General features: G+C 41.7%; 5 protein-coding genes across 5 annotated transcripts; 2 read left to right on the top strand and 3 right to left on the bottom strand.

Moving 5' to 3' along the window:
• Window positions 1-74: 74 nt before the first annotated feature.
• LOC116916317 (vacuolar protein sorting-associated protein 8 homolog) lies at window positions 75-5417 on the bottom strand. Its single transcript, XM_045168969.1, has 18 exons — window positions 5240-5417; window positions 5055-5147; window positions 4800-4982; window positions 4582-4733; window positions 4337-4514; window positions 4033-4272; window positions 3660-3968; window positions 3476-3601; window positions 3165-3413; window positions 2968-3107; window positions 2560-2909; window positions 2144-2496; window positions 1815-2080; window positions 1427-1747; window positions 901-1364; window positions 709-843; window positions 345-649; window positions 75-272 (listed from the first exon to the last, which is right to left on the bottom strand). The coding sequence occupies exons 1-18, from the start codon at window positions 5267-5269 to the stop codon at window positions 168-170; spliced, it is 3999 nt and encodes a 1332-aa protein (XP_045024904.1). The 5' UTR covers window positions 5270-5417; the 3' UTR covers window positions 75-167.
• A 33-nt stretch (window positions 5418-5450) lies between these two features.
• LOC116916316 (1-phosphatidylinositol 3-phosphate 5-kinase) lies at window positions 5451-12617 on the top strand. Its single transcript, XM_032921548.2, has 12 exons — window positions 5451-5896; window positions 5958-6492; window positions 6559-7563; window positions 7635-9019; window positions 9111-9222; window positions 9282-9443; window positions 9538-10850; window positions 10933-11198; window positions 11264-11593; window positions 11692-11853; window positions 11936-12073; window positions 12147-12617. The coding sequence occupies exons 1-12, from the start codon at window positions 5586-5588 to the stop codon at window positions 12188-12190; spliced, it is 5763 nt and encodes a 1920-aa protein (XP_032777439.2). The 5' UTR covers window positions 5451-5585; the 3' UTR covers window positions 12191-12617.
• Window positions 12618-13315: 698 nt separating this feature from the next.
• LOC116916319 lies at window positions 13316-14136 on the bottom strand. The gene is made up of 3 exons (XM_032921550.2): window positions 14003-14136; window positions 13649-13856; window positions 13316-13556 (listed from the first exon to the last, which is right to left on the bottom strand). The coding sequence occupies exons 1-3, from the start codon at window positions 14010-14012 to the stop codon at window positions 13388-13390; spliced, it is 387 nt and encodes a 128-aa protein (XP_032777441.1). The 5' UTR covers window positions 14013-14136; the 3' UTR covers window positions 13316-13387.
• A 1346-nt stretch (window positions 14137-15482) lies between these two features.
• LOC116936761 lies at window positions 15483-20584 on the bottom strand. Its single transcript, XM_045169220.1, has 3 exons — window positions 20483-20584; window positions 15809-16109; window positions 15483-15751 (listed from the first exon to the last, which is right to left on the bottom strand). Exons 1-3 carry the CDS (start codon window positions 20582-20584, stop codon window positions 15528-15530), a joined length of 627 nt encoding a protein of 208 aa, XP_045025155.1. The 3' UTR covers window positions 15483-15527.
• On the top strand, window positions 19259-25042 carry LOC116916320. Its single transcript, XM_045168981.1, has 8 exons — window positions 19259-19416; window positions 20766-20921; window positions 20985-21015; window positions 22872-23059; window positions 23129-23275; window positions 23807-23930; window positions 24008-24322; window positions 24386-25042. Exons 2-8 carry the CDS (start codon window positions 20808-20810, stop codon window positions 24619-24621), a joined length of 1155 nt encoding a protein of 384 aa, XP_045024916.1. The 5' UTR covers window positions 19259-19416; window positions 20766-20807; the 3' UTR covers window positions 24622-25042.
• The last annotated feature ends 138 nt before the right edge of the window (window positions 25043-25180 follow it).

Consider the following 25180-nt stretch of genomic DNA (forward strand, 5'->3'; position numbering starts at 1 on the left):
AATGATGACCATACGGCTTGGTTATCAAGAGAAAGGAATGGTGACAGCTATTTTAAAAAGAAAAAATATGCAACTAGCACATGCGATCAGGTCGTATTTAGCAATAATGGGTAAAAAATTCGAATCATTTTATCAGAAAACTTTCATACTAGATAAATATTTGGGTATCACTCGAAAAGATTTGTCAATGGGTATGCGGAGGATAATCCTTTTCTAGCCTTAGCTACTGAATCAAGCTGAATGGACGTCAACTGCAACACTGGCAACTGTTCCTAGAAAAATCATACAGCCAATAAACTGTTGATTCTAACGCTTCGCAAAATTAAAAAATATTTCAGACATACTGGATTTAGGGCAGTGAAATCTTCTGGAGGTGCACTGGTTGGTATCGGCTGGCAAACGATACAATCTTTAATTTCTTCTAGTAAGCAGCCGCTATGGAAAGCATGACGACATTGGAATGCAGTAATTGATGAATTTCGGCCGTTCTGCAATGGACGATTGCAGCTGCCGCAGCGAGAAGCACGCAGCACAACACCTTTCCGTGACTGGCGGTAGCGCTGAGATAGTAAACTATGAACATCACCTTGAAGAAGGCGAGTGCTAATCCGTAAAAGCGTAGTTTCGTATGTGTAGTTATCCAAAAGGCCTGATAAAGCAATAGAAATAATTATAATTATACATCACAGCCTACCGTTTGCACGATACCCATGATAAGTTGCCGAAGATCGCCTAGCGTACCACCAGTGGTTTCGGGATCCTCGATCAGACGAGGTAACACTTTACTTAAGCTTATTTGACCTTGGATGCTTGTCACAACTTTTTGGGTAACTTCCCTTAGACCTTAAACGAAAAATGGTATCAAATAGTTAAAAAGTAATAACCAGAAACTAGAAAAACCTGAGATGATAGTAGAAGAAGCATCTGGATTTTCTTTCAAACTTCGTTGAGGAAGAAGCAATTCATCCAGGAGTGTCAGCCAAATTTTTTCGCGTTCTTGCTCTGTTAAAGAGCTTGCCTGTCGCTGGCAGAAATCAATTATCGATTGAGAGGCAGTTTCAAAGTCCTGCCAACTTTCTGGTTTAACAAACAGCTGTTGGATGCAGCCTTGCAGTCGACCCAACAACAAATCGTAGGCGGCGGTAATTTCGCCTTGACGCTCTAATACTGCCGCCTCAGCTTCGAGATTGGAAAATTTGCGGCAAATATCCAATAAACGTGATAAATATATGACATCGACTAGTTGGACGTAGCTAGCAAGGCGCTGGGGCTCAAGTTCAGCCATGAGTTCAGCGTATTGTTCTATACAATAATCATCATCATCTATGAGAACAGCCGTACTAGTTGCCACATCATCTTGAGTCCTATTGTATACGAATCAAAGTCATTTCAATTGTCTTCCAGATTATTGAACACGAGTACTTACGCCAAATCTAAGATAGCTTCAAGAAAACGATATCTCTCTCGAGGAAAAGGTATTAGAGCAGTAACCGCCACGTCAATTAATGTGGGCTTGTTAACAGCCAAGAAGACTGCTAACGAAGTTGCATTTAATTTGACTAGTAGTTGGATATGTTTCAGAACGGCTTGCTCAATTTTGCAGACATCAGAAACGACAGAAGATTCAGAGAAAACGTTACGCAGAAAGTACAGAATGTCCCCATGGCGAGAGGTGTCGTTAATATAGCACTCGAAAACCTTTTCCCAATCTTGACGCTGCTCGTAGATGTGCTCACAAACGCGATAGCTAAAAAAGAAATTTAAACTGTTTAATACAAAGTATCGATTCATTTGACTGTTGAAATTATAATTACAATTTGGCGGACTCAGCTTGTTTAAGTAGCTGCTCTTCATCTTCTGTGCCCAAAGATGGCTGGCCTTTAATTTGAAGTAATTGAAGCAGAGCTTGTTGCCTCTCTTCAAATCTGCTCTGTACTTGATGAGTCTCTTTCGAGGACAGCGAACATACCAAATCTACAAGTTGCTGAAAAAGATTCGGATCTAAATAAATAGAATCAGGTCGAGGAGACCGACTTATTTGACGGGCTATAAATGTGAATAAAGAGCAAATCTGGTCTGGCTAGAAAGGTACAAAAACAGTTATTAACATTCTGAGTGACATGTAAGACAGAAAAAGCTTTACCGAAAACTGAGAGGAATTAATCATGATTTCGACCAGGATGTCAATGACTCGTTGCTGTCGTCTTGCTCCCATCTCACCCACAAATTCTGACTCTTCAAATGCTAGCGAAAGAGCATTGAGTAGTTCTTGTGTATTGAACTCCAGTAAGGCGCGCAAGTAAGGATATGGAGGCTCATCATCAGAAGCTCGTTTGCTGTGTAGACATGTTAGACTAGTCAAGACCTGGTGTTTAACCTTAACACGAGATTCCTGATCGATTTCTCCCACAGGATAAGTTCGACCGGCTAAGCAACACGAAATGTAAACCAGTATCACGTGGCCCAACTTGAGATCTTGTTCAGAATAAGGTGGACCTCAATACAAACAATGCTAAAGTTAGTTTTAAAAACAAAACAAAGTTCTGCTGTAATGCTTACCTAGTTTTACAGCTCCTTGCAATTGTTTCAATAGATCTTCTAGGGGACTAACGTAGTCATTAAGTGCCCTTGTGTGCACATAAAGATAGGCAAGAAATAGCCCCTGGTTGTGTGACAGTGTCAATATTTGATGAAGATCCAGGCAGGAAACATCAACGTGTATGATGCAACTCTCTAGAGTGTCAAGCCAGCCATTATCTTCATAATGAGCCACAAATTGCTGCATAATAGAAGGAGGAACAGATGGTAAACGGTCGTTGAGAAAATGGGGCTCTAGCAGCTGCAGAAAGTTTTCACGGGCTGCTTCAGAATTTGCAATTCTTGGATAAATTTGGTCAAACAGCAAAGCCCTACGTTAAATAAATGATCAAGATCTTGCTACAATTAACCAAAGGCATATTCACTAACTCTTGTTGCAGTTTAATGCAAACATCGATGCATAATTCAATGACGGACTTTAGGTTTCGACCACTGGTAACCATTGTAGGTTCTTGCATTACAAGTGGAACTAAAACCCGTTCGACGTAGTCATTGAGGATATCAACCTCCTGCATATAAATATGGTTTATCTAAATGTAATGTCTAGTCATTTAAGATTGTCTTACTTTATCTTTCAATTGCCTCTTGCGCTGGTTCGGCGTACCCTTCAATCCGTGCATAGCTTTGGCTTTGCCGTTCAACATACGTAAACCTAAATGAATGGCCTCTTCCGGTTGTGACTGTGAAAGAAGTAGATCCAGTCTTTCATCCCAATGCCTTAGGCCAATAGAACGCAAGCTGGTTGAGCACAGCAATAGTAACTGCCCAGCGCAACTAGCCATTGAATTATAACATGCATCTGTTCCCACGAGCGCCTACGTAACAAAAGTCGTTTTAAAAATTTGTGCGACCTCTTTATCTAAATATCACATTTTACCAGAGCTTCGCTAACATTGCCACCAGTAGCTAGGCCCCGAAAGAATGGAGTTGATTTGACTAAGTTAACACCAGATACGTCGACGACATCGATGGATTCTTGTGTTTTTATGTCCACAACATGTACCTTCAGCAAAATCATCTTTGATTACCTTTTCTTCCGGGTAAAAGAAAAATATCTTTACCTGCTGCTCCGAATCTAATAAAGCAAGCATACGAGGATCCAGCCACTGTAACCCTCGAAGATTAAAATCAAGTTGGAAACGAAGAAGCGGATGGTAGCGGACACGATTACGTTCTTCATCGATGCTTAATTGGACAAAATGAAGCTCAGAATGCCGAGCATAAGCCAAAACGGGTTCAATACTCCTTCCTCTTTGCTGGCTATGGACAGCCACAAAATGCCATCCAAGACAAGGAGGGCTTAGCCCATCACCGCCTAACAGTTGGCTGTAGATAACTTTCGTACTAGGCCGGATTTGCACAATTAAAATCTGAAAAGTTTTTCAAATTATTGAATCATAGAAAGTCTAGGCTGAGGAGGTAAATTTTACTCACTTTAGAAAGTGTGGCCATTGCAACAACAACTACCGATTCCCATTTGGGAAGAAAATCAAAAACGGCGCCCAAATCCTGACCGACACTTCTTAATGGCTCTATAGCGCATACCTCGCCTCGACTTCCCGAAAAGAGGCATCGAGTATCAACGCCCCTGACTCCTAATGTTCTCTTAAAACCGAGCTCAAAAACATTTCCTCCGCTGTCACACAGGAGAGCAAGAGTTGGCAAATCTGTAAACTTTCAATGAAAGAGTATTATAGTCATACTTGGTTACTAGAAATTAAAGGAGAAAAATCAATACCTGTAAGTGAAGAATAGCTGCTTCAGGTGGGTGAACATCATTTAAAGTTCTGACTAGCTTCCCATCTTTCATGTCATACTCTAAAATATGACCACAAGCATTTCCAACCAACAACCTGCTGTGTTCTGAGTTGAAGGCCATTGCTGAAATGGCATTACCCCATCCATCTGGAGACTCACTGCATATTGTTTTATTTTCTACAGTAGTATGTTTCCAAGTAAAAATAACTGTAAGTAAAAATATACCTTGAGTACTTGGTTCCAAGTACATCTAATGTGTCTAAAAACCATTTTAAATTCTGTGTAACATCAAACACTAGCACTAGGCCATTTCTTGTGCCGATACCAATCCAGGTTGATACTGTTAGACATGTTGCTTCTTTGGATTTTAATTTGGCCTGAAAACAGGTTTAAAATCTTTGTACTGTTATTTTCCAAATTTATGGTTATCACTTTGAGGTTACCTGAGCCGTCATTAGCTGTGATGAAATTCCTTTCAATACAAGCTGCTTAAGTATGATGCCATGTTCAATTTGCTTGCATGTTGTAGGGGGTAATGACGATTGTTTAGAATTTGAGATAGAAAGTTTTTCTTCACTATCACTTGAGTTTGAAACTGATGAATCTAAGCTATTTAACTGCCAGGTCTATTGAATGAAATGGAACCGTACACTAAATATACTATTTGGTTTTGCTTAAAATTCTATTTAATAATTCACCTCATTCTGAACTTCAAGGTCTATTGAAGATGCTGTTTCCTCCAATGAAAAATTTTCAAATACAATAGCGTGCTCTTCTGATACAGCCAATACCTGTGATAAGCTAACGTAAGTACTCATTTTCTATACAGAGAGGCTTTTCTTTTTTTTTTTTTGCCCATAAAAATATAACAATAATGTCATACTTCTGGCTGCAGTTCTCCATTATCTGACATCCCCTTACAAAAATTCGGGGTTCACAGGAGTTCAGAAATGAAACCAGTCCTAATCGGTAGAAACCACTTCCTGGACGTTACTTTTAAAACAAAAGCCAATTCAATAACAATTCAATAAGCAAAACAACTGAGAGTCGAATCCCATCCGTATTTTGACAGTTCTCCGCCTCCCAAAGTCTCTTTTTAATGTGTCGTCTGCTAGTTGTGTAATTTGTCAACAACATTGAGGACACGGCTACTTCGTGTTACCTCTCAAAGAACGAGAAGCTATCTGGCCAGATACATACCACTTGTTCGTAACTCAAGTGGTATAACCATGGCAAAAAGTTTAGAATCACCGACAAAATTGACGGAATTTGCACCTCTTGCCCCTCCGGAATCACAGCAATCCGTCGGTATCCGGTCAACATTTGCTCGTTGGTTTGGGATCAACAACAAAAATCCACCCACTGCCATAAAAGAAGTAGTTGTCAGTGAAGCTCCTTGTCTCCCATCTCGATCTTCTAGTCGCGACGATATCTCTCAGTCTGGAGAGTCCACAGTTTCCTCTAATCCCACTTATGTAGGGGAAGGAGGCCTTCCAATACAGTACTGTGAAGGAAGAACACTAGTCAGTGTGCTTACTAGGTAGTATATTTACCACCTTCATGTTCTAAAAGCTGTAATACTAATAACTGAAAATTTATAGAGTATCCAATCTTTTGGCTCAGAAAGGAATGTATAGTGAAGCTGAATTCAAACAATATTGGATGCCAGATTCTGTCAGCAAGGAATGCTATGAATGTAGCTACAAATTTACAGCTCTTAGAAGACGTCATCACTGCAGAATCTGTGGACAGATATTCTGTTCTAGATGTTGCCATCAACAGGTTCCAGGCAAGCTGATGGGCTATTCTGGAGATCTAAGAGCTTGCACCTATTGCTGTCATATTGTTCTGTCCTGTCTGAAATCGATCGACCCTTCCACTGATGGCTCGACCGACCTATCCAAAATCCAAGAAGATCTCCAGAAAAAGCTAGCCCTTTTGCAACCTAATAGCGCAACGAGAAATACTGAAGGACTTGATAGTGGTGGTGAACAGAAAAGTCGCAAAACGGTTTTAAAACGCAAAATTTCTCTCAGTTTTCAGGAAGAACGCTTCGCTGCTGGGACATCGTCAAATCAACCTCTGTTGTCTTTAGCTGAGAGAAAAGTTCTTCTTCACGATTCCACTCAACTCAAGGTAGTATCGCGTTTCTGTTAAAATGCAACAAATTGTTCTAGTTTTTTTAACTGCATCGATTGGCAGACGCTTCACGAGGAAATCGTCCATTCTCAACGTGGAATTTTATTGCAAAATCATCGCTATAAACTACGAAGCATCACAAACTGTTGTGCAGGCAGCGAAGTAGTCGACTGGTTGTTGGTTCAGGATAAGGCTAGCTCGAGAATTCAAGCGACAGCCATTGGACAGGCTCTCGTTGACGCAGGCTTCCTGGAATGCCTATCCTCGACGGATCAGATTTTTACTGATGGCTATTCTCTCTACCGACCGAAAAGCAGCGATATAACGTCTTCGATAAATGACTCCCTCGCATCGGCCAACCAAAGTGAGGTTACTGAGGTCTTTGAGCCAGAGGATACACAAGAACCGCTTTGGGTACGACAAATTGGTATGCAAGAAGATCGGAAATCTCACATTCAAGTTAATGAAGGAGAACAATCATCATTTCGTCAGCCTGCCCCAGCACGTCTGGTTACGCCAGATACAGACATGATAGATGGTTTGGGTCGGCAAAATGAGCCGCAACTTCTTCTTTTGCCGCCTAAAAAGAGTGAAGAACTGTCCCTTCCTACCGATCTTAACAGCCCGAACCCAACGATTGTGAGTTCACCAACTATGCCCCAAGCGGAGGCATTCGCTCTTCCATTACCACCCATTACCCAAGAATCACTTCTCTTCTTCGAACATATTCAACGACTCATGAAGCAATTGCTCAGTTGGCAGGGCCTTTCTTTCTCGTGGGCTGACGTTCTGATGCCTCTGGTTCAAAATCTTGCACACACCGTCCGACCAGACGTACGGGACGATGATGACGAGATGGACATCAGACAGTATATACATATCAAGAAGATTCCTGGTGGAACCAAAAGTGACTCAAAGATCGTTCACGGTGTGGTTTGCTCAAAGAATGTGGCAAATCGATCAATGCCCAGATGGTCACACGATCCCAATATTTTACTTCTCAGCTCAGCCATAGACTACCAACGGGTCGAGAGTAAATTGATTTCCTTGGAGCCACTCATGATGCAGGTAAAACCAGTGAACCCGAACATGATCTGTATCGATTTCTAATGATTTTGGATGTACAATTTTACAAACAGGAGAACGAATATTTGAAGAATGCAGTAGCAAAGATTGCTGCGTTTAAACCGGAGGTGTTGCTGGTCGAAAAAGTGGTGTCTGGTTTGGCACAGGAATTTCTCTACAACTTGGGCATCACTCTAGTGCTAAACGTCAAGTCTTCGGTGATGGACCGCGTCTCGAGATGCTGCCAGGCGGACATTGTACCATCCATCGATGCTCACCAGCTCAGTCGTCCGAAGTTGGGATCGTGTCGATTATTCCACGTTGAAACGCTTACGCTAGACCGAAATAATTCGACAAAGACACTCATGTTCTTCGACGGTTGCCAACCGAGGTTGGGTGCCACCGTATTGCTGCGTGGTGCCAGCCACTTCGAATTGCGCAAGGTAAAAAAAGTGTTGAAGTTTATGGCTTTCGCATGCTACAATGGACGACTGGAACGCGCTTTTTTGGCCGATGAATTTGCCATTCCGAAAATGCTTGGATGTAGAACAGAAATGTTTGATGGAGTCGAACTGGTACCTAATACGGAAGATGCACCGTTTTTGAATAGTACACGTCTCGACGACAACTTGACGTTCGAGAGTAGCAGTCTGGTCATTGTTGATAGTGATTCGATAACGAGCCCTGAGACTAATGCCAATACATCGTCGGCGTGTGTACCGATGGAAAGGGCGGTCCCAGACGATACGAACGCGACAGATTTGAAACCTGTCCGGGAATTGGATGACCCCCTCCATGAGTATTTACGCATTCGGCAGGGTGATCAGTCTCTTAGTTCAACACCTGTTCAACAGCCACAGCAATCACTGAGCGTACACAGTTCAACGCTAGCAACCAATTCGATGCTCTTCCGCAAAGCCATGGAAGATACCATTCTTTCGATTTCGCCACTCATCCGCCATCCGTTGCCTTATCTTGAAACCGAAGCCGGGCGTAACGCTCCTTTGAGGAAATTTTTACCTGAGGTCCTGTACTTTTCACAACAACTCAAGCAATCAGAGTCACCACCACGCAAGATCCGTTACGGTCAGGATGATGTCATGAATGGCGACAGCACTTGTGCTGACCCTGCACCCGAGCGGAATTCAATCCATCCTTTCTTGCGAGCTCGAATCACACCTGTAATGTCGCGAACTGAACTTCTTGGTTTGCTGAGTGACTTCCGTGCCCGAGGAGTTCGTCCCGGTTGCAAGTTACCCGAACAAGTGACCAAGTCGAAGCTTTCCATGTCCGGCAGCGATGACTGGGAGAATCTTGCCACCGAAGAGGACAATCAAGCGGATGGAGGGGGGCTTAAAGATTGCCTGGATCCTTTTAATCTTCAAAGACTTTGCGCATTATTCTCGAGCTTTTGCCAGCCCGTTTCAACCGTCGCACCCCAGTATTGCGTTGCTCCTTGGTAATTTAAAATTCTAATACTAAACTCGATTAAATTAACGCGATTTAATTCCTCCTTGTTTACCTGGGTTTGTTTTGAAAATCTTATCCAGGGTGGTAGAGATGGACTTCTATGGACGAAACGACATCACTTTAGGAGGATTTCTGGAGCGTTACTGTTTCCATAAGAACTATTCCTGCCCGTCGGCCTCGTGTCAATCTCCGGTACCTTGTTTTGAGTCCAAATTCAGGCATACCGTGTTTCTTATGAAATTCCCATTAAGATGGCATCTCACATCCGGCGGTTCGTCCACGACACTTCCTCCATTGTGGTCATTATTCGACAGCTGGCCAACTCAGTCAATTACAATGCTGCTGCCTCTGGCGCTGCTGTCGCTGACGATCGTTCTATCCTCATGTGGTCCTGGTGCAAAAAATGCAAACAGGCGAGTTTTCCAAATCTAGACATTTTATTTTATTTTACGTCACTCACAGCTTTTTAGATGACGTTTTTCAATATTTGCTTTTCCGGCGTGCCAGGTTTCTCCTATTTCCACAATGTCTACAGAGACATGGCACTTTAGCTTTGCCAAGTATTTGGAGTTACGGTTCTACGGCCACGCTTACTGCCGCCGCCAGCTGACCAGCTCTAATTCAGTTCCAGTTTGCGCGTGTCCGCATCCGTTGCATACGGAGCACTTCCATTACTTTGGTTGTCGAGATCTTGTCGCCTCGTTCAAGTACGCGCCAATCGTTCTCAAGGAAGTCGTTCTCGCCCAGCCTGCTATCGCCATTTCACTTGAGAGCGATCTCTTGCCTCAACTTATCGAAGAGATCCGATTAGTTGCCCAGTTTGGCCACGGCCTCTATTCCGCTATAGGCGAATGGCTGAAAGCACTTACGGCAGAATGTACGGGCACAAAGCTGGAAAGCCAGGTTGTCGCTATGGTGGAACAGCAGATTCAAGAAAGATCCCGCTTCCGCAAACGTGTGGAAGAAATCCAGTTGATGCTGACTTCACCTAACCTTCAGCAGGTTAGTTCGCCCGGCAGTGGTGAGGAATCTCTGTGGCTGATAGCCGATCACGAAGTCTTGCTCAAGCGTATTATTGCCGATACGGTATGTTCGTGGAACGCCCGTCTCCAGGAAGTTGTCGCTGCCAAGAAAAAAGAAGACAAATCGTCTGCTTCGAAGCCCCTACATAGAAATTTACAGTCTTCGGAGAGCGACCCCGTTGAGGCTAAACCCCTTCCACCAGCGCCGCCCATATTTACGATTTCACCCAATTCTTCACGCGATGACTCAGCCACCGATATGAGCCGTAAGATGAGTGAACACAGCATGTCTCCTTCGTCTCTGTCGAGCTCACCAACCAAGAGTCCCTTCCTACGTCCTAGAAGCAGCGTTGATTTCCAGTTTATTGTCGAACAACAATCGGAAACAGGAACACCTATGGACCACCGCAGCCGTTCCATATCGCAAGTCAGCAATGACCACTTGGAAAATAGTGAATCTAAATCAGCAACAGCTTTACCTGTGACTCCGCTGCAAACTCGAGTGTCATTAGGAGCGCTTCTTTCGATGACTGGACCCGGTCCATCGTTGTTGACGATGCCGTTCCCTTCAACCGAACATCATCTGCTACCTCCAGGCTCCTCACTTCCTCTTGTCGTCTACCAGAACGAGCCTTCATCGATCATTGCGTATGCGTTAGCCTCAGTTGATTATGAACAACAGCTGGCTGAGTTGCAAGCAGATCTAGCAGATCAGGCAGGCCCATCGTCGCCAAATCGCACTTCATCTCCAATCGGACCGGATCGATGGTTTGATAACATCGAACGGGAAGAACCAGGGTCAGTGTGTTAACCATTGATGTGGCGAGACTCAAGTATTGATTTCGATTGTCCTTTGTTTTTTGTTGTCCAATTTTTCTAGTGGTCGAAGTTATGGATCATCTTCGACTTCCGGAATTGCACAGGCTCCGCCTGCCGGAGCCCTTGCTTCTAATCATCATTTAGAGATCCAGTTCAGTGATTCTTGTACCAAATTTTACTGCCGCGTTTACTATGCAGAACAGTTCCGTGCTTTGCGTTCCAAAGTCTTTCCTGCCGGAGAGGACCGCTTTATCCGCTCTTTGGCTCGATGCGCACCTTGGGCAGCATCCGGTGGCAAGTCCGGCTCTACCTTTTGCAAAACGCTAGGTAAGAGACTGTGTGGGAATATGACCTCGATTGCTAAAACGTGTGACATGGTTGTTCATTAACAGATGACCGTTTCGTATTGAAACAAATGTCGAAAATGGAAATCCAATCCTTCGTCGATTTGGTACCTAATTATATTAGTTATACTCATCGCGCTCAAAGAGAGAATCGTCCCACAGCCTTTTGCAAGATCGTCGGTGCTTTCCGCATCGTTTTCAAGAACGCTCAAACAAACGTGGCTAGTAAACAAGATCTTCTAGTGATGGAAAACTTGTTTTACAAAAAGAACGTCACCCGCAAATTTGACCTTAAGGGCTCGGAAAGAAATCGCCTTGTATCAGCTTCGGAAGCAGAGATGAGTGATTGCGTTCTCCTTGACGAGAACTTTGTGCAAAGTTTGTATTTATTAACTCTTTAACAACTTATTTTCGTTAAATCTATTTTGAACGTCTCGCTTCAATCCGTAATTCTTTTTTGTCCCTGGATGTTGCAGTGACTTGGGACAACCCACTTTACGTTCGTGGTTACTCTCAAAGCGTGCTCAACAAAGCCCTCAGTGCAGACACGCAGTTTCTAGCCTCTCAGCTGGTGATGGACTACTCTCTTTTGGTTGGCATCGATGACGAAAACAATCAACTTATCGTCGGTCTTATAGGTATACATTTTTTCCCCGTTTAAGTTTAGCACCAAGGAAATTTACCTCCGGGATTTTAACAATCTTTTCTAAACATTTCTAGATTACATTCGTACATTCACGTGGGACAAACGGCTTGAAACTTTTGTCAAATCGTCTGGCATATTGGGAGGTCAAGGCAAGATGCCCACTGTCGTATCCCCGGAGCTGTACCGTACACGTTTTTGCGAAGCCATGAACCGTATTCTACCGTTTCTTTTTGTTAGAAGAACCTATTGAGTTTTCTCTAATTTCTTTGTTACTCATCTTTGCAGGATACTTCACTTCCGTGCCTAGTTTTTGGGACGGAGGAATGTGACATTTGGACCAACGCAAAAACCAATCAGGCAAATCCACTTTCCACTGACTTCATCAACGGATTTTGTAATAATCTGTACAGTAGTTTACAAACGCAACTCTGAATCTATTACAGTATATCAAGGTCTTATCGAAATTAGCCGTATATCGTTAAATTCGTTTTTTCCCCGATGTTAAATATGTTAATCCAACATGGTTTAATAACTAATTCGATAAGGCATCAAATACTACTTAATTGTTATGTTACAAAATATGTTAAAATGTCAAGTTTATATTGACGCTGTAGTCGACATCACGATAATAAATTGATGCAGCATTTGTGTTGTGATAATCGCAATTGGCTAAAAACAGCTCTAGCTAACCTTTCTGCTTCAAGTTTGTTTCGCATTTTTAAAATGTCAATATACAATACTCATTCCATCTCTTAACGATGAATAGTTACTTATCTAATGCAACAGAAATGAGTAATATATACAAGTGTAAGAGAAGATTCGAAGGGGTACCTACCAGAGTGATAAAAAAGATGTCCAACGCAGAATCGAAGCGTAGAATCTTGAAGCCGGGCACATCTTTAAACAACACAAAGGAAAACAGAGTCCTTGCACGACGTAACAATTAACTTCTCAGTACGCCATCTGTCTCATTTAGAAATTTTACTACGTCGGATTCCTGGCACTTTTCGCGTCGCAAGAGTAACAACAACCTAATTAATTGGATTCGACGAAAATCTAATCAGACACATTCCACGGAACGAGAAACCGAAACACAGAAACGTGTGCGAAAGCAGAGGATTTTTAGTCTTGCATACGCGAACGCACGCTTGTTTGCTGCACCGAGACACAATCGATCGCTATGGTTACATTACGTAAAAGACGACTACGACAGAATTGCTGCTGGCAAAAACACTATGCATTCGAAGGATCAATCTGAAAATCCAAACATGGTCCTTTCACTACGCTCACTAATGTGTAACTAAATTCAAGAAAGCGAAAACAGTTAGCATTTCGCTTAAAAAAATATTCAAACAAACTTTGCGTCTTAGAAGAACGCGGACTTTTAACGTCAAGAAGCACTCAACAGTTAAAGAAATAAAAAATTGTTTTCGTTTCACAAATACTGCGGTGAGTAGATGAAATAATAGATTTATTATAGACTCTGACTGGAGGCTTAACAACAATAGCAACTGTACTATTGAAGACTAGTAGAGCACGTGCGAATAAGTGACGACTTCACACCGCATGTTTCCGCAAGTACCGGGCGAAGCTGAGACGCAGTTGATTACTGGGCATTGTGGGGTGGTCCTGTCTGGGCTGCAAGTCATGTCGCAGCTACCAGTTCTCATTCCTGGCTTCGAAACGCAGTTATACCTTTAACGTTTGAAGAAAAAAAAAGACATTACATTATGTAATAGCCAATAATAACGAGTTAGTGTTGCATCTGTAATTTTGGCAAGTCTTACCTTCTACAGGACGAATCCAGAAACAGAGGAAATGGGCTGATGGCACCTTGATTGTAATAGAGACCGTTGTTGTTGCTGCCGCCGTAGTAGTTGTTTCCATACTGCAAACCGGGATATCCTGGACGGACCATTCTTTCAGAGCCTTCATTTTGTAGAGCCGAACAGGTGACGACCACCATCATCATCAAAATGGCTTTAGAAGGGCAAACTTTAAAAACAAAATTACACATTAACTCTTGGTACATGACGATGAAAAACACCAATGCAGTTTGATAACTTAATTATCAAATATAGAGTTCCAGTTGCACTCTTGAATGTTAAAAACAATGAAGCTACAATGCGCAGTCAAATTACCTGGAAGCATTGTGAATTAGAAGTTGTTATCTGCGACACTGCTTGACAGGGAATGAGCCACATTATCATCAGATTTATTGCTTTATATACCCAAGCAAAAAAGCCTTGGGTCAAAGAAGTTATCCCTTCCTTCGAACTCCTATAGAACACGTTGAATCAACGAGAAGCGTCGAAAAACAAGTTCCTGTTTTGAGTAGGGGTATTGGAAGCGATGGTGGCTAGATAGAATTTTTCTCAGTGGGAAGAGACAGGTAAAAATTCATATTCGAGGGGAAGGGGATAGATAGAAAGAGCCACGTGGATTTTTCACGTTTTTTTTTTGTTGTTTTTTTGCCAGTTTGCGCACAGCAAGGCACATTTGGAAATTTCCCTGTTGCGTCTTCCCTTCCCTAGATATTTCCGTCTTATTTAATCCACGGTTGCGCTTGCTTGTTCTGTGGGGATAATTTATTCTCCATGCCTTCAGGATGTAATATGTAGATCATATCGTTCCCAAAACTCTACGACCTTCTCTATTTGATCGTTGACAGCGGAATAGATTGAATATGTTGAAAAGCCCTTGAATAGTGCATTCAAGCAAATTTCAAATGAACTTTGCCTTATAACCTACGGGTTGACTCAACTTTTTTATCTTGCTGATTTCACATCAAGATCGATTTGGTTGTCTTTCTTCTAATTCGAATGAAAAAGGGGCCATATGTCGAACGAGGTTGATTTGTATTTAACGTTTCCAACTTGCAATAGTTGGAAAGCATTAAATAATGGTACAGCTATGCAGGCCAGACAACGTGAACAAAGAGATTAGGGTATTTCTTGAAAATGAATTACTATAATCGCATTCATGTCGTGCGCCAAGCAGACCTACGACAGTAATAATGACGTAAATGTTTGGTAGACATATCAATGTCGCGCAAGGGATCCTTCCACGACAGACGAGGACACAAAAGCAGTTTTCACAAGGGAAGGAAGCATAGGGGACGCGAGATGATTCCTATACGGAAATTAAAAAGAACAAAACGGAAATCACGTAGTGAGTAGGAAAACTGGCCTTATTTAGAATTTAATTAGAAGGATTACAAGGAATGTTTAATATTTAAGGACCAAGTAGAATTCCTGTATTCACTTTAGACCTCAGTCGATTCGAATTTGTAATGCAACATAATGTGTAACTGAAAATCCGCATTAGTCAATAGCTTTTATAATGAGTTCGGCTGAAACATTGCTGTGACCCGCCAGAGAGCCCCACTTTGACATGCATAATGAATGCACCTTCAGGGCAATGTACCAACATATAAAAAGGCAGGTGCGAAAACGAAATACGTTGCATTCGAATCCCGTGGCTCATCAGCTCCACACGGTGCATCCAGAAGAATCTTGATCGGTTCTGCTAGCCCTTCGTCTACCTAATCTACAACAAATCATCATGGTTATCGGTAAGAAGTCATTTTCAGCTGTTTGTTTTAAAAAATACGCCATAATAAACATGTTCTCTAATGAAGGTAATCAACGTCAGTCGATGGTGTCTTCAATTCTCCAGCTCATTTCGTTTCAAGTGCTGCTGTTGACGCTCTCGGCTAATTGTCAACGCTATCCAACCTACAACGTGCCTTTTATAACTAGTGGAATCGATCGTCTGTACAACCCGCTGTACTCCCCTCCACCGCCACCTCCGATGTCGTACGGCAATTCTTATGGCCCGGCTGTATACGGCGTTCAGTCGTCTCAACCGACATACCAACCAAACTATTCACCGGCGTTGTCCTCCTGCCAGTCATACTATTGTTACCGTTCTGCTTTGCCATTAACTGCAGGATCTACAACAACAGTAGCACCACCACCGCCACCAACAACACAAGGTCCTTGCGGTAATCGCAATTTTTTGGTGTGCGTAGCAGAAAACCTGGCCTCCACCGCATTGGCTGTTGCCTCTTCGCCGTACCAGTATCAGGCATACCAAAAACAGAACGTCTGTCCAGCTTATTTTTGCAGAGTGGTCACGACAACCGCTCCGACTCCTCCGGCTACTGCTGCGCCTGACGCGTGTGACGCCTTTGAGTGCGAAATAGCCGATTGAACAAGCACAATGTGAATGCAAATCATTGTAAGCCTACAAAGATGATGTTATGGTTTAAAAAATCACAAATGTTTATTGTTGTTGCATTTAGTTTTGCCTCTCTTACCGTTATGTTGTATCGAGAAATAGAAAGAGTCGTAAGAAAAGATCATTGCTTTGTGATGGGGTTTCTTTTCTAACTAGTATTCAGGCAACGCACAAAACATGCAATCATCTGTAGAATGCCGAAGTTTGGTGGCTTTGTCCATGATTTTTATATGTACGCCAACTAACCGTCAAACGACTGCCAGTCGCATAACTCGTCTCTGTTCCTTCATTTTTCGTTTACCCGAATTGGTCACGGTACCTTTCTGCGTAGCGGTGCCCAATTGTGGTTGTTATGGTGGCAAATTGACAAACGTTCTGACTCCTTTGCTTTTGTCTTTGCTATTGCGGCATGTGATTAAAGAGTAGTATCAAGACTACAACAATTAGGGGAAAAAAGAAAAACCACTAAAGAATGTATGCGTGATAAGAATAGATTGCTCGGATCGGTACGTGTCATGTATTTGTATTCGATCTTTTTAAAGGATTGCTGTCATCTTTTTTAATTTCCCATGTTGGCCGTGATTTTTGTCAAGATACTACCGGTCTATGATTGATTGTTTCCCCTTCGTTCCCATCTTGTTCGTCATATCGACCCGATCGACGACTGCTGATTCGCATATAGTCTAACTGTATTTTCCAATATTACTAGACGACATCGTTCCGGCTTATTCTGCGAATGCACATGGGGATTTTCGACGGGAACAATGGGAAGGCTCCAAAGGTATACGCATTGCCACTAACTTGGCTGTATGAAAAAGTGACAACAAATAAAGAATGCAAACTCGAGAAACGTCCCAGCCGTTGCACTTTTCTTTTCCAATTTTCTTCTTAGAAACATTGCTGTTCAAAACTATATATAATAAAAAAAAAAGCGACCCAAAAAGAAATAAAAAAGGGAAATTCGATAGTATTACAGATTCAATTTCTTTGATGTTCTTATTTTTATTACGCCTTCAGTGGCGTATAGAGTGTTTGGCTGGCTCACTTGGAAAGTGGAGAAATACCCATTATGTGGCACTCTTTCTTTTACTTTTTGTTATGTGATTCTGGCCAAATGGCCAAAAAATATAGCCTACTTGGAGACATTGAACAGCATTGAACTCTTCTGTACAGCTACTCTCACTTTCTCTCCGCGTCGGTATATCGTTCTTCACTTTCCCGATCGAAACAAACGATCCTGCGAACGAACTACGACTTTTAATTGAATAAGACCAACAGCGATTCCCGCACAAAAAGATCGAGGGAGCAATGAAACTAACAGAGTGCTGCCATTAAGAAATGTTTCAAGTTAGTAGAGAACGGTTGAACAAAATGTAAAAATCAGGTGAAGCTTTATAGTGGTTACGAAATTGCACTCTAGTTAAGCCTGGCATGGCACAGTAACCATAGTGATGGCCTTATTCAGCGGCTACCAGACGAATCACGTGATTAATAAACTCGCAGGTTTTAGCTGCGTTACCCGGTGATCATCTCGTGATTTTTCATATCAATTACTTCCAACCGATGCCCGAGAAGAAATCAAAGCAGCTTGCACTGTAATTACGGCTGAGTTGCGTGATACGAGGTCCCAACTATAATGTCAAGTGCCGGCAGCGGGTTCTAACAGTGGACGAAATGAGGATCACGTAAGACTTTTAAACGTATACGGCGTTACATACTTCGACTTTTGACTGTAGCGTGATAAAGGGAATATGAACTTGCGATTCTATCTACTGGATTGAAAGCTCCATCCGCATATCCAAGTCCATCAATCGTTTTGATACAGATATATATGAGAGTATCGTATATAAAGCCCCACACAGAGCTTTATCCCGATGGAAGGTTTGAGTACCTTCAAGGGGATCTTGAAATCACTGTATATATTGCCTGGATGCAATCTCGAAGGCCGGTTGTTTTCTCAGTCACTACAAGTTACGTGTGACGTACGTGACGAAAAACTCTGTTTATTTTTTTCTTAATCCCATTTCGTTTCTCTAGCAGAAGGGAGACCCACGTTTGGCGAGATGAACACAACAAACTAAAGGTTACAACTGCCAGTCATTCGTGATGTTTTTCTTCTTCAAAGGGATTTTATAGGGTATACAGAAATGGGAAAATAGGTAGGTACCGGATATGGCTTGCTTGCCGTACACCCACGCACTTGCACAAGCACAACAAAGCAATGAGATTAAATAAGCCTTGATTGCCATTCTACTCTTGCGGATAAAGTATAGCATAATTACTTGTGCACATTGTAAGTAAGGCACAAAGCATTAAAAAAAACTCTACAAGCGATCCATTTTTTTGTCTCACATTTTTATTGCACTGCTTTAGGGAATCGGGATATAAAGATTCTCTTGTTTATTGAGACACTCGGGAAATGTCAATCACACTTGTGATGTTACACTCAGAAGTGCACATTTGCTCAAAAACCTGGGAATATAGTAAAAAATTGGGTGAGTTTGGCGGATTGCCAATCCTTTTATTGTGTTTCAAACCGCTTCGATTGCTTCTTCTTCCAAAGTCTAGGTATCGATGCAATCATATAACATTAGTGATGTCTGCAACAATGACTGGAAACACTTTTGTAACTTGTACTAAAAGGCCACACAAAACACATGCTAATGTATAATGATACTAAAGGGAGGACATTTCAGTTTAAGGTAACAGCCGGATTGCATCGGTACGAACTATTTTTCAATCTAGCATGCTGATTAGTGAACTATACTATAAGCTGGAGAAAAAAAATTATATCTTTATATTCTTACTCTCTTAAAATAAAAAGGGCTTTTCAAAGTCATTAATCCGCATGTATGTAAGGCAACTAGTATGACTGGGGAACTGGCAACTAAAAATATTCTCTCCCTCCCCTATACATTTCCAAAGGAAAGGGTTTGGTGCGGATAATTATTTCCATTTTTATCTATCGCATCCCTTTTTTGTCCCCATTTTTTTAGAAGGTGTCGTTTCCTTTGCAAATCCGTAGCCATTCCTGCTCATTTTGAAGAGTACCTTGTTACTGCTGCGCGCGCACTCGCAAAAAAAAAAATGTCCATCGCCTCTTCCCAACTGCAACCGATGTGTGTATATGGAGACCTCTAGTAGAGACATTGAACTAACACAGCCCAATGTTCCTCAGTATTCGTGCTGGTCTCAGCGAGAAAACAGGCTTTCTTACCGTTCACGGCTTGCCGATCGTAGTGTGTCACAGTTTTCTATTTTCTGATTGCACAAGGAACTTGCGTCGGTGCACATTTAAACGTCATCAAATCACGTGAGTATTCACACAATTCCGTGATTTAATTCATTTCCCTTCTGCTGAAGTTATTCTTCACCTAGTTGACGGGTTTTAACTTCCCCCGCCGAGTGTCAAGTCTCACTTTTATAGCACATATGAATCCGGAAACAAATCGCTTTCCTGTTTATTGATGCGTGTTGTTAGATTGTCATTGTCTTCCTACTTATCTGTCCTTTTTGGCTAACACTTGCAGCGGGAATACTCGCCATGGCATTTGCAATCGTCTGTTTTCGCTTCGATCCATCTCGGCTTCGCTGACTGTGTCGATAGTTTATCCATACGTTTCTATCCTGTTTAGCTTCGATTCTGCCGATGCATCCACTTGATACTCGATCCTTCAATGTGCTTGTTGACAAGAGCTTAGCTTTTATTATTGGCTAATATCTTTGTTTACGTCCATTTTTTATTTGAAATTCATGGACTGCGTTTATTTTTCCAAGGTCGGCTTTGTTTAGGAAAGAAACCCTGCGCATTTTCAGCTCAGCTTCTTTTATGTTAAAAAAAACAGGGAAAGAAAACATCTATGTAATGAAGAAGCAAGTGTTGACGCAATTCAACCTTTTGTTTTCATTTGTTTAAATTTGTTTTCAATACAGAAAGCTATTTTTTTTTTATTTACTTTGCTGACGGGGACTTGCGTAGATTACCGTCGTGCTACGCATCCTTTAATCAAGCCCATTTGGATGATTGGATATCTCGAATACTCTCCTTCTTGATCGTATTCTTCGAGAAAGAAAAAAGAAAAACGCTCTCGATGAATAGAGTAATTACGATGGTCTAGAGATGCAACTAGCAATTGTACTAACGATATCCCTTTATGACGCATCTGTGCACTGCGCATCATTTACAAAGCCACAGACATATTCGTGCCTAGATATGGATGATTTCATTGCTTTCGATCTTTTCTTCTTTCCGTCACTATATGGCGTCATGTGAGGAGCTCATGGCTATCAAGAACAGCTGCCGTGTCAACGAAGCTCACCATCAAACCGCCATTCGTTTTTTTTTTTTTTTTATCATTGCGCTTTCCACCAGAAATAACCTGGGGCTTTGCAACTGTTTCCCATTTAGCAATTGTTTCCAGCGAGCGGTAGTCGTAGTTGCAGATCCATTTCCCGTGCCTGTCGTCCTCTTTCCGTCCCATTGTGCCAAAAGTTCGATTACTTGAAAACAAAATAAGAAAGAATAGGGAAGAAAAAAACAACGCAGAATAACTCTATAGGATATCGAGATGCGAACGAACAGCGTATCTCGTTTTCTGCTGATTGTCTTTTCTACGGTATCGTATTTACAGTTTTCTGATCTGAAAATGTTTCCTCAATCAGTTTAAAGGTCAGCAATCGACGAAGGTTGGCGGAGGCAGAACGATGACGTCACCGCCCAAACACTATCAGAACCAGTCGGAGAGTCCACATTGCAACAAGTTGGTTAACCGGCTTAACTTAGCCTCATTGTCTTTGAGGCCACGATGGCGAGTTATGGTGAATCTTGGTTGTCATTTGATTTTTGATAAAATACGATTCTCTAGTTGCGTTTTCTTACAGGTGCTCGGTCATCATTCCGTCGGTAAATCTGGTAAGGTCAATGTTCAATAGTTCAAGACATTTGTATTACGATGTTAAACTCAATGCGGATTGGATGAGTTTCTTCGACAAGACTCTCGCGTTCCAACACACACAATGTTTTCTTTTTAAGATTAAGTTGGAATCGAAAGTATACAGATGGGGTTTCTCTTTATAAAGTATTAAGGACTTTGTATTCCGTGCAGCGGTTGCTATATGCTAGAGAAAAAGACGAGTATAACTGTCTATCCGGAATTGCCTGGGTTACCAATAAGTTTTGGGCATTGCCGACCAGGTTTAGCTGTTTAGTCGTAGATAAGGGCAACTCAGGGATGGAGCACATTGGAAACAAAGATAAATGATACCAAGCAGGCTATATCATCGATTTTTAGCTTCACGTACAGTACGTGATTTCTTCCTCCAATCCTTTATGTGTAGGCCAGAAGGAATAAGTAGTGACTTTTGTTAGGAAAACCTTATTGAAAATACTTGCTTGAGCAAGCAATGACTACTCCTGTTATTCTTATGCCATATAAAAAAACGGAGAGATTAGGGACTTGTATAATACTCTTGGAAAACTGGAGGGGGAGATTAGAACTAGATGCATGTACCCTACTGGAGTTTTCGTTTTTTCGAGTTTTTACTGTTGAAGGACAGGGCTCGAGTTCGTTTTTATGCTAACAAGCTTGAAGCTTACAACATGCCGGAGCTAGTTGCCATCGTAAGGGAAAAAAACAACATTTCAAAAACGACGCGTGAATTACAGATGCGATGGCCTGCATTCTTTATTGTCACAAAGGTGACAGAAAGCAAACGATTTTTTCACGAGAATGAACTAAAGACGCAGAAACAAATGGTGATGCGGAAGGTTTGTATCTCCAGTACTTGTTTAAGCGTCTATTTGTCTAAACTAGTCACGTTCTTATTCACGATGACGAAGGAAAAACAATCCAATCGAAAAGTTTTTCTAATAAATAGGGTGAACGTCAAAAGGTCATCGTGAATTCATGTGAAAATCAATAAGACTCAATTACCGTTGAGGGGAAATAACATGCAAAAAATCATCTCTACAAAGAGGAAAACATGCATAGAAATCAAAATAAAAATTATAGATTGTAGTATCTGCAGCTGAATGTTTAGCAATTGTGCAATTTACCCAGGCAGATGCAAACGCCGTCGTTGCCTGTCCAATTGAATGACGGCAAAATCGTCCCGACGACGCGGACCGTTAACGGGACATCTCGCTCTAATTTCTATTTAGGTTTCCATGGTCACACTGCCTTCATTATTCTGTTTTTCAGTCTGTTATTGACAAAGCTCGAATTAGCATTTAGAGTTGTTTTGACGTTGCCTAACGCTCGGCCCCACTGTCTTGCCGTGTTTGTGACGTTTAATTGAAGTTCGTGCTCTGGAATTAGATGCAACAGGAAATTCTATAACCATAACAATGTCAAAGGAAGGCCCTTTTTGTTATTTTCTCCTGATGTTTACAATACAGTGGGGCTTCAGAACGTTTTGGATTTTTTAAAGCAAAAAAAATGGGTCTTAACTTCATTGATAGACCAGCACGGTATGGAATTTACAGTATAGCTGCATCGGTCCGATAAGAGCCAAATTCTATGGGATTATTCCTAGTTTCCTTTTACTACCACAAACTGTATGAAATAGAAGCTTTCGCCTAGCTATACCAAACAAATCCTTATTGCTTATGGAAGTTTTGAGGAACCGATATGTTTACGGTTTGAAGAGAAACCATATAGTACCGTATAAGAGAGTAAAATGCTGTGAGAGGTGCAATAAGGTTCAATCACTCTTTCTTTTTTCTTGTGTAACAAAAAACTATGCGGCCGGATGCGTAAACTCATTCAGCGTTCGTAGTTCGTTTTCTGACGCGTCGCTTCATTGGCGACTACGACCCCAAATTGGAAAGATGTTATCCAGTCAACACAACTCTAAACGGCGATCACGTCATGCTGGAGCTCCTGGACAGCGGAGGACATCACCTGGAGGTACGTGCTAACAAAAGAAGACACTGGCTTTGCCTGAACAACGAAGACGTACATAAATGGTTTCATGTTGTAAAAGTTTAATGATTCATGGTTGCGTTTTTCGTGGGTTGTTGACAGGATGGGAGTCAATCAGACCTAGAAGCCAAGATCCGTTGGGCTGATGCTTTTATCCTTTTATACTCTGTCACGGACAAATGCTCGTTTGACGAATGCTGCCGTCTCCGTTTCCTCATCGGATACAACAAGCGTCGACGGAGACATTTGGTATAACAATTTGCAACAACTGGAAGCTTAAAAGTTTTTGGGTTTGCATTCGTCAATCAATTCATACTCTCTTTTTCAAGCTAAGCGTAGAGCTGTTACAAAAACTATTCATATGTCGTTCTATTCTAAAGGAAAGAATAACGTCAATCTAGAGTACAAGAAATATCAAAGGACCCGGAGTTTTAATGGCTGAATATGTCAAATTGCTTTTTTGATTGATCTCGTATTTCAACATTGAGAAGCTATTTGTCACGCACATTGGAATAAGCAAATTTCTAGTTTTTAGCATGAGAATAATTCATGGAATTATATAGAAGGCCAAAACGATTGGTTTCCAAGTTGGATATTTGAAGACAGCAGTTGTGGCGTAGCAGGCTAAAAGATCAAAGCTTTCTAAGAAGAAAAAAAAAAGATGGATCTTTGCATAACTAATTGTTTCTTTTGATCCGCTAGACAACCGAATAATCGATCTTTATCCTTGTTATCCAACATTCTTTCTCTTCCACAATGGTGACATACTCCACCGTTAAGTTTGGTTCAGCTTTCGGCAACAGTCATGGTCTAAGCGCCGAAATAATGGGCTCCTCTTCGAGTGTGATCCTGGTAGCCAATAAGGTTGATCAGGTGGAAGACAGAATGGTCAGCACCGAAGAAGGTAAATCACGCGACGAGAATGGTCTTATTTTTTTCTTTAAAATAACGTTGTGACGTTCGCCGTATTTATTTTGTCAGGAGAAAAAAGAAGTAGAGATTTAGGTTGTGATCTCTTCTTTGAAATTTCCGTACGAGAAGAAGTTGATGTAGCGAAGAGAGTGATGGAAGATCTCTACTTTCGGTGGAAATACAACCAATCTCACCACCATCAGCACCATCTGCCACAACAGCAACCACACCAACCAATTGCAACGACTCCCAATGGCTCATCACACCACTTTGGCCGGAGATGTTTAGAAACGTTCGCAGGTCGATGTTCGGCCAACAAGAGTAACAGCATGGATGTCATCAGCGAAAGGGAGGACGGCGCATTGCCCATATCCCTCTCATTAGGTACGGAATGTGCGCTGCAATGTCTTAAGAATCCATTCTATAAAATTCCCTTTACTGTCGTAGAATCACCGCTACCTGATGTGGCTGCAGACAATATTTCATTAGAGGACAAATTCCGTTCGCGAGCTTCTACGGAAGGCAGCTTGAATTTCAGGAATAAACGCGGTATTCATCGTTGCGTACAACCTGCAACGCCTCATCTCGATCAACCAGGAGTGCCCGCTACATGTAACATAACCACCAAGAGGCCTGCACGCCGAATGAGTATCAGTTTAAGAGGCGCTAGCAGTGCATTCTAGATCCATCTTACGTTTGCTTCTTGCTGTGCTCGTGTTATTTTTATGACATTTTGAAATGTGTTTTCACTGCAACGAAGCCGGTTTTCGAAATGTTTTAAACAAAATTAAATCTGCTTTTTATAAAACTTTTATGAGCGAAATTGTTGTGACAAGACCAAATGTTCCAGTGTGAATCTTTAATGAACCAACTCTGATTTGAAAGAAAAATTCCGACATTTCCAACACAGAAATATCCATGGCACAATATTTAATGTGCAAGTCCTATGGATCTGACATGACGTACAATTCTGATCGTGTCCAATTATACAGATTCTGGTAACAATTAAAAACGGAATATAAATCAGTGCTATGTTTAATTGAAGTGTTCCATCTTATATCTTAGACACACTTTTGTATGTGTATTGCGTCTTAGTCTGGAGTTTGGCGTTCTCCAGTAATGTTGTCTGAATGTCAAGGTCTATCTACAGTATTCAGCTTTAATAGCAGTTTTCGTGGGTGGTTTTCTTTTGTTGTGTGTGACTTTCTTTGCGCCCTTATTCCTAAAAAATGGTCGCCTATC

This window comes from Daphnia magna, linkage group LG2 (genome assembly GCF_020631705.1).
Source record: "Daphnia magna isolate NIES linkage group LG2, ASM2063170v1.1, whole genome shotgun sequence".
Classification (NCBI taxonomy): Eukaryota; Metazoa; Arthropoda; class Branchiopoda; order Diplostraca; family Daphniidae; genus Daphnia; species Daphnia magna.

What these genes read in the sequence shown, in the direction of transcription:
- LOC116916317 (XM_045168969.1), bottom strand. Translation starts at nt 5,269, where the DNA reads ATGTCAGATAATGGAGAACTGCAGCCAGAA. An exon ending in CACAGCTAATGACGGCTCAG is followed by an intron (nt 4,734 to 4,799) that starts GTAACCTCAAAG and finishes ACCTGTTTTCAG; the next exon opens with GCCAAATTAAAATCCAAAGA. An exon ending in CAAGCTGAGTCCGCCAAATT is followed by an intron (nt 1,748 to 1,814) that starts GTAATTATAATT and finishes TTTCTTTTTTAG; the next exon opens with CTATCGCGTTTGTGAGCACA.
- LOC116916316 (XM_032921548.2), top strand. Translation starts at nt 5,586, where the DNA reads ATGGCAAAAAGTTTAGAATCACCGACAAAATTGACGGAATTTGCACCT. An exon ending in GGTGCAAAAAATGCAAACAG is followed by an intron (nt 9,444 to 9,537) that starts GCGAGTTTTCCA and finishes CCGGCGTGCCAG; the next exon opens with GTTTCTCCTATTTCCACAAT. An exon ending in TGACGAGAACTTTGTGCAAA is followed by an intron (nt 11,594 to 11,691) that starts GTTTGTATTTAT and finishes TGGATGTTGCAG; the next exon opens with TGACTTGGGACAACCCACTT.
- LOC116916319 (XM_032921550.2), bottom strand. An exon ending in CTGGATTCGTCCTGTAGAAG is followed by an intron (nt 13,557 to 13,648) that starts GTAAGACTTGCC and finishes CAAACGTTAAAG; the next exon opens with GTATAACTGCGTTTCGAAGC.
- LOC116936761 (XM_045169220.1), bottom strand. Translation starts at nt 20,584, where the DNA reads ATGGGACGGAAAGAGGACGACAGGCACGGGAAATGGATCTGCAACTAC. An exon ending in AAACAGTTGCAAAGCCCCAG is followed by an intron (nt 16,110 to 20,482) that starts GTTATTTCTGGT and finishes TCATCTTTGTAG; the next exon opens with GCTTACAATGATTTGCATTC. An exon ending in CTGTTGTTGTAGATCCTGCA is followed by an intron (nt 15,752 to 15,808) that starts GTTAATGGCAAA and finishes GACAACGCCGGT; the next exon opens with GAATAGTTTGGTTGGTATGT.
- LOC116916320 (XM_045168981.1), top strand. Translation starts at nt 20,808, where the DNA reads ATGACGTCACCGCCCAAACACTATCAGAACCAGTCGGAGAGTCCACAT. An exon ending in GGCCACGATGGCGAGTTATG is followed by an intron (nt 20,922 to 20,984) that starts GTGAATCTTGGT and finishes GTTTTCTTACAG; the next exon opens with GTGCTCGGTCATCATTCCGT. An exon ending in GCCCATATCCCTCTCATTAG is followed by an intron (nt 24,323 to 24,385) that starts GTACGGAATGTG and finishes TTACTGTCGTAG; the next exon opens with AATCACCGCTACCTGATGTG.